Raw genomic sequence first — 15,000 nt, 5'->3', positions numbered from 1 at the left:
GAACAAGTTCGGCTTTTTAAAAAAAAAAAAAAAAAAAAAATTTTTTGAAAAACATTTTTTTGAATTTTTTTTTTTTTTTTTTGGACCCCATCAAATCTGGTGAACATGATTTCAATCGCGATTTTGCATGTTCCACCCCCATACAACCCCATCTAACATACAGGGCAGCCATTTTTGTTTACACTACATGTAAAACATAATGGCGATTATCTCAAGAATGCCTGAACGGATTTCCAATCGGATTTTTTTGTTTGAAAGCTGTGAACAAACTGCACAAATCCACTCCAATGCAATCCAGGATTGCATTGGATTTTTTAGAGCTCATTCTTCTCTGTTTTTTTCCCATGCATGAGGTGTGCAAGGTTTAATCATGGCTAAGTTGACGAAAATAAGGCTTCTAAAATGCTTGGTAGCCAATAGCTAACTTCAAGCTAACTTCATCCTCTTCCTGTACATGCACAAAGGAAAGTGTCCTTTCCTTTGTAAAAAAAGTCATGGCTCCAGGGCTTGGGCATGCATTACCAGCATATCTCTATTATTCTCTGGTCACTGGGCGCCCTCTAGTGGTGATAGGCTGGCACTCAATGAGTTAAACATTAAACTTGAATTAAAAAATATGTTTGAAATGATTAATTAAAACTGTAAATTAAACATTAAAATTAAATTAAAAAAATATGTTTTTGTGTAAAAAACAAATCATTTTGGAACCGAAATAGGAACCGTTTGGAACCGTAACCGATAAGCAGAACCGGAACCGGAACCGGACTCGTAAAAATCCAAACGATACCCATCCCTAGTGATACGTGCAACTAGGGAGGGAGCCCTAAACAAGGGTAGCTCGATAACCCGATAACAGATTTATTGATTACCAGGTATCAATAAGCTTTGGGCTTATCAAGCCTGTTATCGAGCATAGCGGCCCATGATGTCATGTTAACCCATTTAATGCTCCAGACATGAAAGGGTTAAAAGTCCAAGCTGCCGGCCGCCTGCTCCGTCCGCGGCCAGTCTCTTATTTTGAAGGCCGGAAGTAGATCGAGCTCACAATTCCTACTTGACGATCTTTGCGATTCACCCGGAAGTAGCTCTGGTCCAGATGTAAACACTTTTGCTATTTTAGCAAGAATCCAATGCCATCCTTGGCATCAAAAGTGTTTTTTGGAGAAAATGGACATTAAAGATGAGAAAGACCGTTGGCTTCCATGTTAAGGGATCACTATTGTGTGCACGTGGATGCGCGATGATGATGATGAGTCGGAGAGTCCACCCGTGCCAGCACTTTTCAATGGACGGTACGTAGCCATTGCCACCCCCCGTGGCAATGGCTTAATGATAATCAATTGTCATCTTCATATATGGTGGTCAGCCACAAACTCAGTCACTGGTTTATAAAACAAGATAACAGTTCTGTTCTGAATGTGTCATCTCACGCTCGATAGTGGCGTTGATAAAAGCCCGGCTCAATAAGCAGGATTATTATCAATATTAATGAGCTCCATCCAACACCCCGGAAATTGGAAGGAATACAGAATAAACTAATATCTGTTGGAATAAAAACCTTCTTCAACATTCGAACTGCTTATTATGTCTAAAAAATGAAAAAAATACATTAATAATAAATCCAATGCATGTTGTTCTGTTGTGGAGTTCCACTACCGACGACATGTGTCCCGAAATACTGTCAGCAATCACATATTGGACAGAATGAACTCTGTTTGCATTTGTATAAGTAAACTAAACTGTGTGTGATTTTTAGGGCGTGTAGGACTCGATTCAATGACTCGTCTAGTTCTAATTTCCATTGACTCGGTCTGTCTTGTCTCGCCCATGATTTTACTCGACTCGGTCTCAGACTAAGGGACTCTGGACTCGTCCCCCACCGAGTCTACTTCAGTCAAGAGTCAAGACAATGTAATGAAATCATTTTATTAAACCCATATCATGAGGAGCCCATTCACATTAACATTATAAGAGAGCTGTCTGCTGCTTTTCATTGATGAACTACTAGATGATGATGTGTGTAAATGGTTTAGTAAACTTGTAAACCCATAGTTTATTTAATTTTTATTTTTTTATCTGGTCTCGGTCTCGACTTGGACTCGACCCCCCTCCCGCACTTGGTCTTGACTTGGACTGGCTTTAGGTGGACTGGACTCCAACACTACGTGGACTGGCTTTAGGTGGACTGGACTACAACACTACGTGTTTCACATGAACTGACTGGCTTTAGGTGGACTGGACTAAAACACTACGTGGACTGGCTTTAGGTGGACTGGACTCCAACACTACGTGGACTGGCTTTAGGTGGACTGGACTAAAACACTACGTCTTCTTCTTCTTTCGTGTATCATCCTCAAATGTCCAACTCAGTATTGTGTAGCCACGCCCTTGTCTCTGGTCCCACTTGGAAGAGGTCGGCCTCTGAAGGTGGTTTGTACAGGGGGCAGGTGTTAATAATGTGCTCTGCAGTCTGTTCGGGCTCTCCACACTCGCATGTTGCACTGTCTGCCAAGCCCCACTTCTTCATAGATGATTTGAAGCAGCCGACTCCAGTGCGCAGGCGGTTCAGTAGGGTCCATTGCCGGCGTGGTAGGTCCTCTCCTTCAACGCCATCTCCTGGATCCCAGATGTAGCGGTGAATACGGGAGTGCCCAGCAGACTCCCACTCCTGTTTCCAGGATCCAGCCAGCCATGCACTTGTGGACAGGTCCTCCGGGATGGAGCAGAGCAGCTCTTGTGCCGCCTTGTTGTAAGGGTGGCGGGATTTGAGTCTGTTTGGAGGCTTTGTATCCACCGTAGTGTTGTGCAGGATATGCCAGTTGTGTATTTTGGCTTTCCTTGCCAGCTTGAGGGTAGCGGCCTCTCGTCTGAGGCGGGCTGGGGCAATTCCTGCTAGGACTGGCAGGTAGGACACAGGAGTAGGTTTCACATGAACGACTCGGGCGCCCTAGCTAAATCATTAGAGCATGCCCCACAAAAAAAGAGAGGTTTACATAAAAACACTGCTCTGGGAGAATAGTCCAGCAACCAGAGAGAGGTTTACATAAAAACAGTGGCGTCAGTTCAGCAAAAGCTAGGGTATGGCAAAGATGGGAGTCCTCATGGAAAAGAGGCATTACATTTTGTATAACACAGTTCTATTGTGAAAATAGCAGATCTACATGTAGATCGGCTATTTTCACAATGTCTGAAAAAAACCCGATTATTGTCAGGTTTTTTACACAGGTTTCTTTGGTTTCTTGGGCTGGATATGGCAGCCTGGAACGGTTGTTCAAGTGCAGCTAAACTTGGCATGTTAGTAAACGTGCCACAATTAACAATGATGCATTGCACCTGTGCAATGTGACCTGCAGAACCTGGGAATATACCATTCTGTCAAGATGAGGAAAATATAATTATAATACCTTGTTAAAGTGACCATTTTGTTACATTTTCCATTTGTAGTTATTTTACTGTAATTTAACAACATGATAACCAGCACAGATAGACAAAGAGACATTTGTGGATTTATATTTAAAAGTAACTTTTATTTTCCCCCCTGGACCCAGGGTATGGCAGCTGCATACCCCTGGACCCACCTGGACCCAGGGTATGGCAGCTGCATACCCCTGCCATACCCAATTGACGCCCCTGTCCAGCAACCAGAGAGAGGTTTACATAAAACCCTGAAGGACAACATGATGTCAATGTCCACACCATAAATCACAGAGATTATGTAGATTCATGTTTTAAGTATTAAGTATATAAAATGCACACGTGTGCAGAATGTCCAAGGAAGGCCAGCAGAGTGCTGTCTGACATTAAGAATAATGTTGTCACTGCCGCGCAGAAACCTGCTATCTGCTTATTTCAACTGTTTCATTTTTCCCCCTCGTATATCAGCGCCCGACTGCAGTGATTTTAAAACTCTTTCACATCAAGGTCAATTATTTATTCAGCATTTGAGACACGGAAACCAACGTTTGATGACATTTAGCCTCTCAGACCAAAGACTTAGAAAAGGGGTCTTCAACGTTTTCAGGCCAAGGACCCCTTAGTTGAGAGCGAGATGAAGCAGGGACCCCCACAACCTGTTCATAGATTCCATATAGTTTCATTGTTTGTCGCAGCGCGAGGCGTTGTGAGCTTTAGATCTGCTATTTTTGGCTAAAGTTCTCAGAATATGGACGCTAGGGTTCAAGTGGTTAAAAAAGGAGAAAAGGGTTTCTATCACATAAAGATTTGGAGGACCCCCTGTAGTAACTCTGAGGACCCCCTAGGGGTCCCGGACCCCCTGTTGAAGACTGTTGACTTAGAACATTTTGTTATTGGTTGGATAAGATTGTGTCCACAATTCCATGCTGTACCATAGATTAATTAATGACAGAAATTTAACGTGTTAGCACAAACACCAGCTAGTGCACACAATGGGAGAAGAAACCCATCCGAGCGCTTATTCGCTCGGCCCAGTGGATGGAACATTTTGATTAAAAAACCTGACTCGTGCAGAAAAATGTGTTTTAATTTAAATAAAATCGCCTTTCAGGTCAAATATTTATGTGATTAAGCATGCGATCAATTTCGATTAATTAATTACAAAGCCTCAAATTAATTTGATCATTATTTTAATGGAGCCTCAGCGCTAATAAACAGAGGACACAGCTCCAGAACAGCTCTTAAGTGCTGACCTGAGCTGAGCTGAGCTGAGAGGAGAGCAGAGCAGAGCAGAGGAGAGGAGGGGGTGATGGTCCTGGCAGAGACGTAGCCTTCTTAAGGACCTGCCTGGTAGATAAATGTCCCAGCGCTTGGCAGGACTGCTTTTAATGAAGGTCGTTGTGACAGCACCTCCTCCTGGCACCCTGAGGGTGTCATCTAGAGCAGTGCTTCTCAACCTTTTCAGGCCGCGACCCCCCCCCCCCCCCCCCCCCCCCCCCCCCCCCACACACACACACCCTGACGAGCACTAAGACTTGAGGCATTACATTTTGTATAACACGGTTCTATTGTAAAAATAGCAGATGTAGGCGTTGTGAGCATGTAGATCTGCTATTTTCACTTTCATTTACTATTACTGCCTCTGTTTGACAATTTGGCCAATGTTCAATTTGTCATTTGAGAGATATTAAAAAGTCCATAAATTGGCACTTTAGAAATGTGCCGATACTTTATGTTGGTTTGTTTAACTCATTTAGTGCCCCTGAAATTAACGGATTATAAAGTCCACGATGCCACCTTCAGGCTGGCATCACCACCGTTCAGTGGCGTAACTAGGGGGTCGCAGCCTACGCATGCGCATTGGGGCCCATGACGTCCAGGGGCACACGCCACACGCAGGTCGGAGGAGAAAAGAAAAAAGAATTTAATAATAACAATGTATACAGACGGAGACCCTGTTCTGTCCTGATCTGCGGCTTCTATTTCCTGTAGTAGGCTGCTACCATTTCAAAATAAAACATGTGTTGAATGATCACATTACAAATATCCAATACATTGACTCTTGTTTTGAAATGTCCACTGGTATGACAGGAAGCTATGACAGGGCCCCTTAGTGCTGCTGACGGAACACAGGCTGAAGAGACGTTCTGACTTCTTCTGAGTAAAAACAACACTCGGGCATTATGGAATAGGTCTATAAAGTTTCAACACAAGAAGACTTTGGGGCAACAGTTAATATTTGCCATGCTCTCTAAAACCAAGACAATGTGGAATATGGAACAAAACGTGCCCAACTGCTATTGTTGTTGTTGACTCGTCATCCTCCTTACTTTAGCAGGTGAGTTAAGTAATTAATATAAATAATGCTGGTTTGTAGTGATGCATCGCTGTCAATTAAACTGTGTGCTGTCATTAATGTAGGCCCAGTTGTCTTAATGGGTGATATTTATAATGCTGTTTTGAAAAAAAAAAAACGGCGTGGTGATGTTTGTAGTGTTGTTGTATTGGAGTGCCATAGGGAAGTTCATTAGCACCAGAGAGAGATGGAGACAGTGAGACACTACTTTTGGGCTACATATTGTCATGAATTAGATGGCTAGTGTAGTAGTGTGTAGAAGTCTTCTGTTGGAGCCTAGTGTCCCGCTTTCGCGCTGTCTGCATTTGCACTGTGGAATTTAGTCGGCGCGGGGGGGGGGGTTGTTGTTGTTGAGGGGCACTTGGTGAAAATCTCGCATCGGGGCACACCAGGGGCTAGTTTCGCCACTGCCACCGTTATCTTATTTTGAAGGCCAGAAGTCCACAGCGCAATCACTTCCGGTCTGACGTCATCGGGTCCTGCGCCAGAACCGATCATTGTCCACGTGGAGTTGTGTAATGGCCGACCGGGAGCTTTTATACCTGTGTAACATAAGCGAGCATCTGCCTCCATCCTAGCTTCTAAAGTGTAGTTTTGAGATAATGGACATTAAAGATGAGATCCCCCATCCACCTCAATGTTATGGATGGGACTATTTTGTGCTGGAGGAGCCGTGATGATGCGAAATCAGCGACGGATTTCGTCTCCGGACCTCCGCTCATTGTACTCGGTAATGTATCCGCCGTTACAGTAATCTATTACTTTTCACGAGTATATTCGGGATTGGCACTGCGGATACTCTATTACATTTCACGAGTATATTCGGGATTGGCGCTATATGAGTTAATACTGTTGAGTGAGAAAACAATGTTGCACATTAAGCAACCATCCCCAAAATAATTTGAGGTCCTGATCTACAGGTTGAGAACCACTGATCTATAGAACACCTCTTATACACAGAGACGTAAACTGTGTTCAATAGCACTGCTTTTCTTTAAAAATAAATGTTGAAAAATGGAGATACTGTCGCTGGTTTGCCAGGCACCGACTATATACATTCAACAAGGTTGAATGGAAGAGAAACAGATGCACAGACTTATTAGAAATCTTGTACATCCGCAGCCAAATCCATATTAATGTGGGGTCCTTGATATGAACACATCTTGAGAACAACCACTGGGGTTCAGTGCGGTTAAAGATGCCATTATCTGTTCAATCAGGTTAGGATGACAGAGTGAGCTCTTTGCGGGCAGGAATGGCAGAATAGAAATCAATAAATATCATTTGGCAAAGCCTTCGGTGCCCTCCAAATACTGATGCAGACAATCCAATAATAATAATTATAATACCAGCAGCATTGAAAATGTTGCCAAAAAGCTACGCTGGGCTTTGCGGGGTTAAAGCACCATGTTTTCATTCTGATCCTGAGCAGACATACGTGGTTTCCCCCCAAACAGAGGCTGTAATGAGTGCATAGAAGTCAGAGTGACTGAAAGGCTGACATCCTTGAAGTCAGTCGATGCTAACGCTTCCTGCTGGGGTGATAATGGAAAGCTTCCCGAAGCGCTCAGGGACAGGATTCTGATTCTGCTGCTCAAAGAGACGCAGGCGGACGATAATTACTGACACATGCTGCTGCTGCTGCTGCTGCTGCTGCTGCTGAAAGAGACACTGAAGTCCTCAGTGCCTGCCATGGCAGGGAAGCTTTGCATTTGATCTGACGGCATCTTGTTTCTACAGAGTTCATTGTATTTCATTGATTGATTGATTGATTGATTGATTGATTGATTAGATAGATACCTTTATTATCCCAAGGGGGAAAATCAGTTGCCCAGAGGCAGCACAGCAGTTTAAGGTTTACAAAGTTACAGAGAAGGATGAAAAGAAAAAACTACTGATGTGTACAGTGAAAAGAGCAAGTGTAACAGAGGTGATCCGAACCTCTCCACCCGGCTTCGAACCCGGGTCTCCCGTGTGAAAGTCCAAAATCTTAACCATTACTCCAAAGGGATATCCCTATGGAATGAGGGCAGATACTAGACTTTTCACGCTTCAGGCTAGGGCTGCGACTCTCTCCGCCACACAAGGCACAATAAAAGAAGAATATGGTATATAAATAAAGTGTCAAAAACAATCAACGCTCATAAGTGTCACAACACAAATAGCAATACTTAAACACAACTAATCAATGCACTGCCAAACAAAACATATCCAAACAGTCAATGCTGGTCAGTGCAACACAAGGATCTCACCACCATGTCAAACACAAGTAGTAATACTCAATACTACCAACACAACCTAAGTACCTAACGATTTATCGATTGAAGTCTTTATTCCAAGTTTGCATAGGAAAAGGTAAAGTTTCATGACAGTACAGTTCACTGGTGCAAGGTGAACTGAAGGAATACACCCAAAAAAGCCTATGGCTTGTTTCAATTGAGGTCCTTAAAAAAGAATCATATAACATTGAATGACAGACAGACATCTATGCAGAAGATATCATCAGAAAAAAACAGTGGCAAAATAAAAGGTATTTACAATAGGAAGGTCAGGGGAAGGTGCGGATAGGCTTTGTTTTCTTTGACCAGTTTCGATTACAATCCAGAATCATCTCTCTTACCTTGTGCATATTGTATTGATGTTGTTTGTGGGGAACGAATATGTTTGAAACAACATGGGCCAGAACAAATATTAAAAGAATGAAGCATCAGCGTTAGTTTATGCAGGACATGGGAGTCAAGTTGCTGCTCAGTTGTAGTCAGATGTCAGTCAGCTCTGTTCTCATACCTCATTAACATATCTGCTGGTCATTATGTCACATGACTGCCATACTCCAATCAAAGCTCTCAATCAGTAGCTCAAGTACTGTGATCTTGACTAAGTTTCATGTCAATGTTGTTAAGCTCAATACTGTGATTAGACTGTTACATGTCATGGATATTGCTATTATTTTGATATCGTATCCCTATGGGGGGTATTGCTGCGTTCCCTGATTTTGCTTAGCATGCTCAGAAAAGCTTGCACAAAATTTCAGGGAGCATCTCCTATCGCGGAGCCTGTAAAATGTCAATATTAACTGTATTCCATTTATGCAATAAATGGTTAAATCTGCTTATTGTGTATTCCATTTTGCAATAAATGGTTAAATATTCTTGACGTGAATGTTCCTGCCTAAACTAAAACTATATCTTCCCTCTGGTGTGTGTGTGTGTGTGTGTGTGTGTGTGTGTGTGTGTGTGTGTGTGTGTGTGTGTGTGTGTGTGTGTGTGTGTGTGTGTGTGTGTGTGTGTGTGTGTGTGTGTGCTCCACAGTACCTAGAGGAGATCCTGAAGTATTGTAACTACGTCTTCACTCTGGTGTTCGTCATCGAAGCCGTGCTCAAAGTCATCGCTCTGGGACTGAGGAGGTTCTTCAAGGAGAGGTAACCACCAGGGGCATAGTTCCTCCGATTTAAAATGACTCCAATACGGAACTAAAACTTCCTATGATTGGCCGCTAGTTGTGCTGTTTCCCCCCCTGGCCGATCGCAAAAAGAATTGTTCTCCATTGGACCCCATTCATTTTCCCCTTTCGTTTTCTAACCTTAATTAACACTTTCATACATACTTTATGGTTCCTATCGCTAGTTAAAAATTGCCTTTCAAACACCCATCATATGCGTTTTGTGAAAATACGGTCCCATTTGTGTTAAAATTGATGATAAAGTTGCGGGGGGCGTGGCCAACTAAGCTGATACCAGCCGGCTGTGTTCTTTTTCGTGTGCTGTATTTCGGGAGGCTCCGACCACATTCTCCCATGTATCCCTGAGGTTGCACGTGACCGTTGGCAGCCAATAGCCTCCTCTGGTGCTTTTACAAACTATGATGGCGACACCCATGCCAAGGACCCAAAATTTGTCATTTGCGCTGCATAGAAATCAATGGCTTCGCTTTGTCCGTATATTTTTTACAGTCTATCTATGGTAACCGCACGCACGCACGCACGCACGCACGCACGCACCGCACGCACGCACGCACGCACGCACGCACGCACGCACGCACGCACGCACTCACGCACGCACGCACGCACGCACGCACGCACGCACGCACGCACAGCTGCTTCACAGAAGGAAGGTTGTGGGTTTGATTCCGATCAGGACCTTTCCTTTCGTGAATGAAGTTGTTTGAATTTTAAAGGTCTTCTAAAAGTCACCAGAAACACGTTTCAACTTTCTAACCAGATAAACATCCTGTAGATTACGAACCTCTTCTGTGGTTCCCTTCAAACTTTTATTTTTTTAATCCTTCTAAACCGAGCCGTGGGATCCAGTTTAGGAAAAATAAATTAAAAAAAAATAAAAAGCAGCCCACTCACTCCTCATGCACTGAAGGAAGCATGAGCTCAGTTCAGAGCTCTGCCCAGGTTGGCAGAGGGAGAGCAGAGACCATTACAGCTTAAGCAACTGGCACTGGGTGAAAAATGGGTTACAAAATCTTGGGATAAAGAATTAGAAAACTGCAAAAGGAGTTGATCCCAGTCTGTCTCTAGTATAGACCAGGGGTTCCCTAACTTTTTTGTCTCAGGGCACCCCATACATATTTTTTTAATCCGAGGCACCCCTACATTATAATTTTCACTCCCAGCACCTTATATTTATAGCATATCGTTGTTGTCGGGTGGAAACCTTATATGTCCAAAACCGTTCGTTTTGTATTTATCATCTAAAAACTGTACTAAACTAGTGAAAACAGCCGATCTACAAGCACACAACGCCTTGCGATGCAAGGCGTTGTGTGCTTGTAGATCGGCTGTTTTCACTAGTTTTGTGCGACGGTCTTGTATGATGAAGCAGGGCTTTGCTTTACCAAAAGACGTACACATTTGAAACTTGGAGATACGAGGTTTCTGCCCGACAGTGACGATATTTTAATGATTATGTTGCGAGGAAAACGTTGAGATAACAGCCATTTTGGTTAAAACTGACAGAAAATAACTTTGTACTTCAAGTTTAAAATGACACTAAATATTAAATAATGTCCAAATAAATTCCATATATCATAGACCAGGGGTCTTCAACGTTTTCAGGCCAAGGAAGGACCCCTTAGCTGAGAGAGAGATGAAGCAGGGACCCCCACAACCTTATCATAGATTCCATATAGTTTAATTGTTTGACAGCACAATCGTCAGTGTATATATCAGATATTTAACCACTTGAACTTTAATATTTAATAAACTTGACCTCTGTACTTAGTCTTCTCCTTTTCCCCTCTACACCAAAGCTCTTTGCCGAAAATAGCAGATCTACAAGCTCACAGCGCCTCGCAGTGCGAGGCATTGTGAGCTTGTAGATCTGCTATTTTTGGCTAAAGTTCTCATAATATGGACACTAGGGTTCAAGTGGTTAAAAAAGGAGAAAAAAACTTTCTAACACTCAAAGATTTGGAGGACCCCCTGTAGTAACTCTGAGGACCCCCTTGGGGTCCCGGACCCCCTGTTGAAGACCCATGTCATAGACTGATCTCGCGGCATCCCTGGACTGCCGTCGTGGCTCCCCAGGGTGCCCCGTCATCCACTTTGAAAACCCCTGGTGTAGAGGTTGTCTGTTCACATTCTGTTCTCATTGGTCTACAGAAGACATTAGTGTTTGTGACATAAACCTGTCAGGTTGGGTTTAGTGCTGACCACAGTTTGTTGATCGGTGCTCGCATGGGTGTGTGTGCGTGTGCGTGTGCGTGTGCGTGTGTGTGTGTGTGTGTGTGTGTGTGTCTGTGTGTGTGTGTGTGTGTGTGTGTGTGTGTGTGTGTGTGTGTGTGTGTGTGTGTTGTGTGTGTGTGTAGGTGGAACCAGTTGGACCTGGCCATTGTGTTGCTGTCCATCATGGGTATCGTCCTGGAAGAGATCGACCTGAACGCCTCGCTACCCATCAACCCTACCATCATACGCATTATGAGAGTACTGAGGATAGCTAGAGGTATCTATATCTATATCTATATCTATATCTATATCTATATCTATATCTATATCTATATACATCAACCCTACCATCATACGCATCATGAGAGTTCTGAGGATAGCTAGAGGTATCTATATCTATATCTCTATTTCCATATCTATATCTATATCTATATCTATATCTATATACATCAACCCTACCATCATACGCATTATGAGAGTACTGAGGATAGCTAGAGGTATCTATATCTATATCTCTATCTATATCCAGGGCAGGAATTTCATGAAGGCCATGGCCGTCGTTGCCCCTCAGTTTGGCCTTGTTCCCCTTAAACCAATGCCATGACCTGAGACCACAGTGGCCTTAATGACAGTTTTTTTAGTCAATTTCAATGGACTCAAATTTGATGGCCTTCCTGCCCTGGCATTTGTGCCTTCAAAAATGGACAACCCCTAAGGCCATGTGGCCTTGCCCCTAAGATGATGAAATTCCTGGCCTATCTATATCTATATCTATATCTATATCTATATCTATATCTATATCTATATCTAAATTATATCTATACACATCAACCTTACCATCATACATCATGAGAGTCCTGAGAATAGCTAGAGGTATCTGTATGCATATATTCACACACACATGGCATTTTCTCTATGATTTCAGTTTGTTTTACTTTTTGTAAATGTTTTGTAATACAGTTTCAATTAATTATTGTTTTATGTGTTAGATTTCTTTTTTGTAAAGCTTAGTTTTTTATTTAAGTTAACTAAAATATTTTGTCAATTGTTGTTTTCATTAATGTTAGTTATAGAGTAACACAGTTCTAATGATCATTTAATTGATGGTGTAACACAGTTATAATGATTATTATTCCAGTGTTGAAGTTATTAAAGATGGCCACTGGGATGAGAGCTCTACTGGACACTGTGATGCAGGCTCTGCCACAGGTAAGATGTTTACACAAACACATAAACACACAGATACAGGCCTATTGATTAAAAAATTAATAATCCCAAATGAGCTCGTCATTGGCTTCAATGGTACGTTGAAAACGGCTCTCAAAGTCACTCTTTTAGCACCCAACGTCCAGCAGTCCACAGCAGTGCAACTCCTGATACAACCAGTAATACTCCAGTATCCTCCCATGTTGTCTTGTGGTGCACATTATTATTTTGTCAAATTTCAATTTTTTGCCACGGACATACAAAGTGACCGTGACGACAATATTACCAGAAACGAGGGATTGGACGATACGCGATATTATCATTTATCGTGATAAAAAAACTCTCACGATAATCGTATCGTGGAGATTTAATTTATGGTGATATCGTCCTCCGTCATGCACTGGGATCAATTCACCTTTTATTTGCAGAGCTGCATATCCGCTACCACTTAAACCCTCTTGGTAAGGGTACTTATAATATACGTACTTGATAGTCTTTTTTCACTCTATCTGTGTGAATGTCTTTGCGACGCGTTGTGAGCTTATAGATCGTCTATTTTTTTGGCAAATGTTTCGCCCCAGGGTAATGGATTTTGATTATCGCGATAATATCGTAAATTGCCATTTCTTCTGTCACAATAATCGTGATATGACATTTTCATATCGTCACATCCCTACCAGAAACACAGGAGCTGTCCTTGAATGACCATAAGAGGTCTGTTCTGTAACTCTGTGCTACGGGGGTCCTCACACTTAAAACACCAAGGGGGGTCCAGGGACTACAGATGAAAATTAGCCTACGGCTAACTCTGGCTCATTTACATTGAAGTGAAAACTGACATTTCGATTAATGAGTATGGTCCCTGTCAAATAAACAAACTTTCAAAACATTTGAGAACCACTAGTACTAGTGGACTGGACTCGTGCATAGTGTGGTAGTATAAATCAGTGCCGTACATATTCTGAAGAAAACCTAAAGACTGACATTCAAGTAATTGGGTCTTTATGATCAAAATAATAACATTATCATGATGTAAATCGAACATTTGCCACAGACAAGACCAAGTCTTTGCCACTGACGTATTTGTGACCAATGCTGGAGAAAAGGTCCATAATGTAGGCATTGTTCTTTCTCAGCTTTTTGCAGATCATGAAAGTACAGAATATAAGCTTTCAAATGACGTGTCATTCATTGCAATCTGAATATATTTGAAGAAGATATGCTTATTTGAATGTTGTTAAACTTTGAACCAAGAATCTGAGTAAAGGCCTCTCAAAGTTTGTCACACTACTGGCAGTCAGGTAAGGGGTGTGAAGAATGGATTGTTAACTCCACCCCTCACCCGCCCTAACCTATTGGTGGTGATCTGCAGCTGAAACCTGAGAACAACAACCACACATTAGCAAAAAACTGAAACTACAGATGTAAAATGTTGGCTTTGACATGTTAATGCGTGTCTCCACCCCCCAGAAGGGTGTAAGGAAACACAAAAACACAGCTCTGTTTACAAACTAATTTTAGCTGTTTAATTATTCTAAAATGGATATCTGTTGCAATGAGAAGGTTCTCAAACATACACTCCTAAATAATATGGGAAAAAAGGATAAACACCAAAAATCCAAAATCAAACCTATTTTGTTAATTTGCTGGACTTTACTATTGCCTACTTGTGGACCTTTTCTCCAGCCTCAGTCACATTTGTCCGCACAGGAAAGAAAGAACAGTGTTATGAGCTAAAGAGAGTGACTTCTATCAGACTGCTCCACGGGTGTGATCTACATCTAAAGACATCTAGGAAATGTTCACCTTATTATTCAGTATCACAGGAGCATTTAAATGAGGGTTCTGTCTTTGGAACATCGAAGTGACTGCTGGGTTTAGTTTCCGTTCCTCTCTCCAGTTCAAAATCAGAGAAGAAACACCTTGATGTTATCATGTATACCAGAGACACAGGCTGCATAGAGCTCTGTGTAGGCTGTCTTTTAAAGTTACACACATGAAAGCAGAGACACAGGCTGCATAGAGCTCTGTGTAGGCTGTCTCTTAAAGTTACACACATGAAAGCTCTGTGTAGGCTGTCTTTTAAAGTTACACACATGAAAGCTCTGTGTAGGCTGTCTTTTAAAGTTACACACATGAAAGCTCTGTGTAGGCTGTCTTTTAAAGTTACACACATGAAAGCTCTGTGTAGGCTGTCTTTTAAAGTTACACACATGAAAGCTCTGTGTAGGCTGTCTATTAAAGTTACACACATGAAAGCTCTGTGTAGGCTGTCTTTTAAAGTTACACACATGAAAGCTCTGTGTAGGCTGTCTTTTAAAGTTACACACATGAAAGCTCTGTGTAGGCTG

At 42.3% G+C, this 15,000-nt stretch overlaps 1 protein-coding gene across 1 annotated transcript in view; it reads left to right on the top strand.

Annotated features, from left to right (window-relative positions):
- Positions 1 to 15,000, top strand: part of LOC308282456 (voltage-dependent T-type calcium channel subunit alpha-1H-like) — a gene marked incomplete at its 3' end in the record, with an annotated part of 293,092 nt that overhangs the window by 232,844 nt on the left and 45,248 nt on the right. Inside the window, exons 30-32 of the mRNA XM_080722802.1 lie at positions 9,082 to 9,191; positions 11,587 to 11,720; positions 12,582 to 12,652. Of these exons, the coding sequence (XP_080578928.1) occupies positions 9,082 to 9,191; positions 11,587 to 11,720; positions 12,582 to 12,652 (315 nt within the window). The remainder of the gene's footprint in view (positions 1 to 9,081; positions 9,192 to 11,586; positions 11,721 to 12,581; positions 12,653 to 15,000) is intronic.

Source organism: Nannobrachium achirus (assembly GCF_963921795.1).
Source record: "Nannobrachium achirus genome assembly, chromosome: 3".
NCBI lineage: Eukaryota > Metazoa > Chordata > Actinopteri > Myctophiformes > Myctophidae > Nannobrachium > Nannobrachium achirus.
This window is presented reverse-complemented; position numbering and strand designations above follow the sequence as displayed.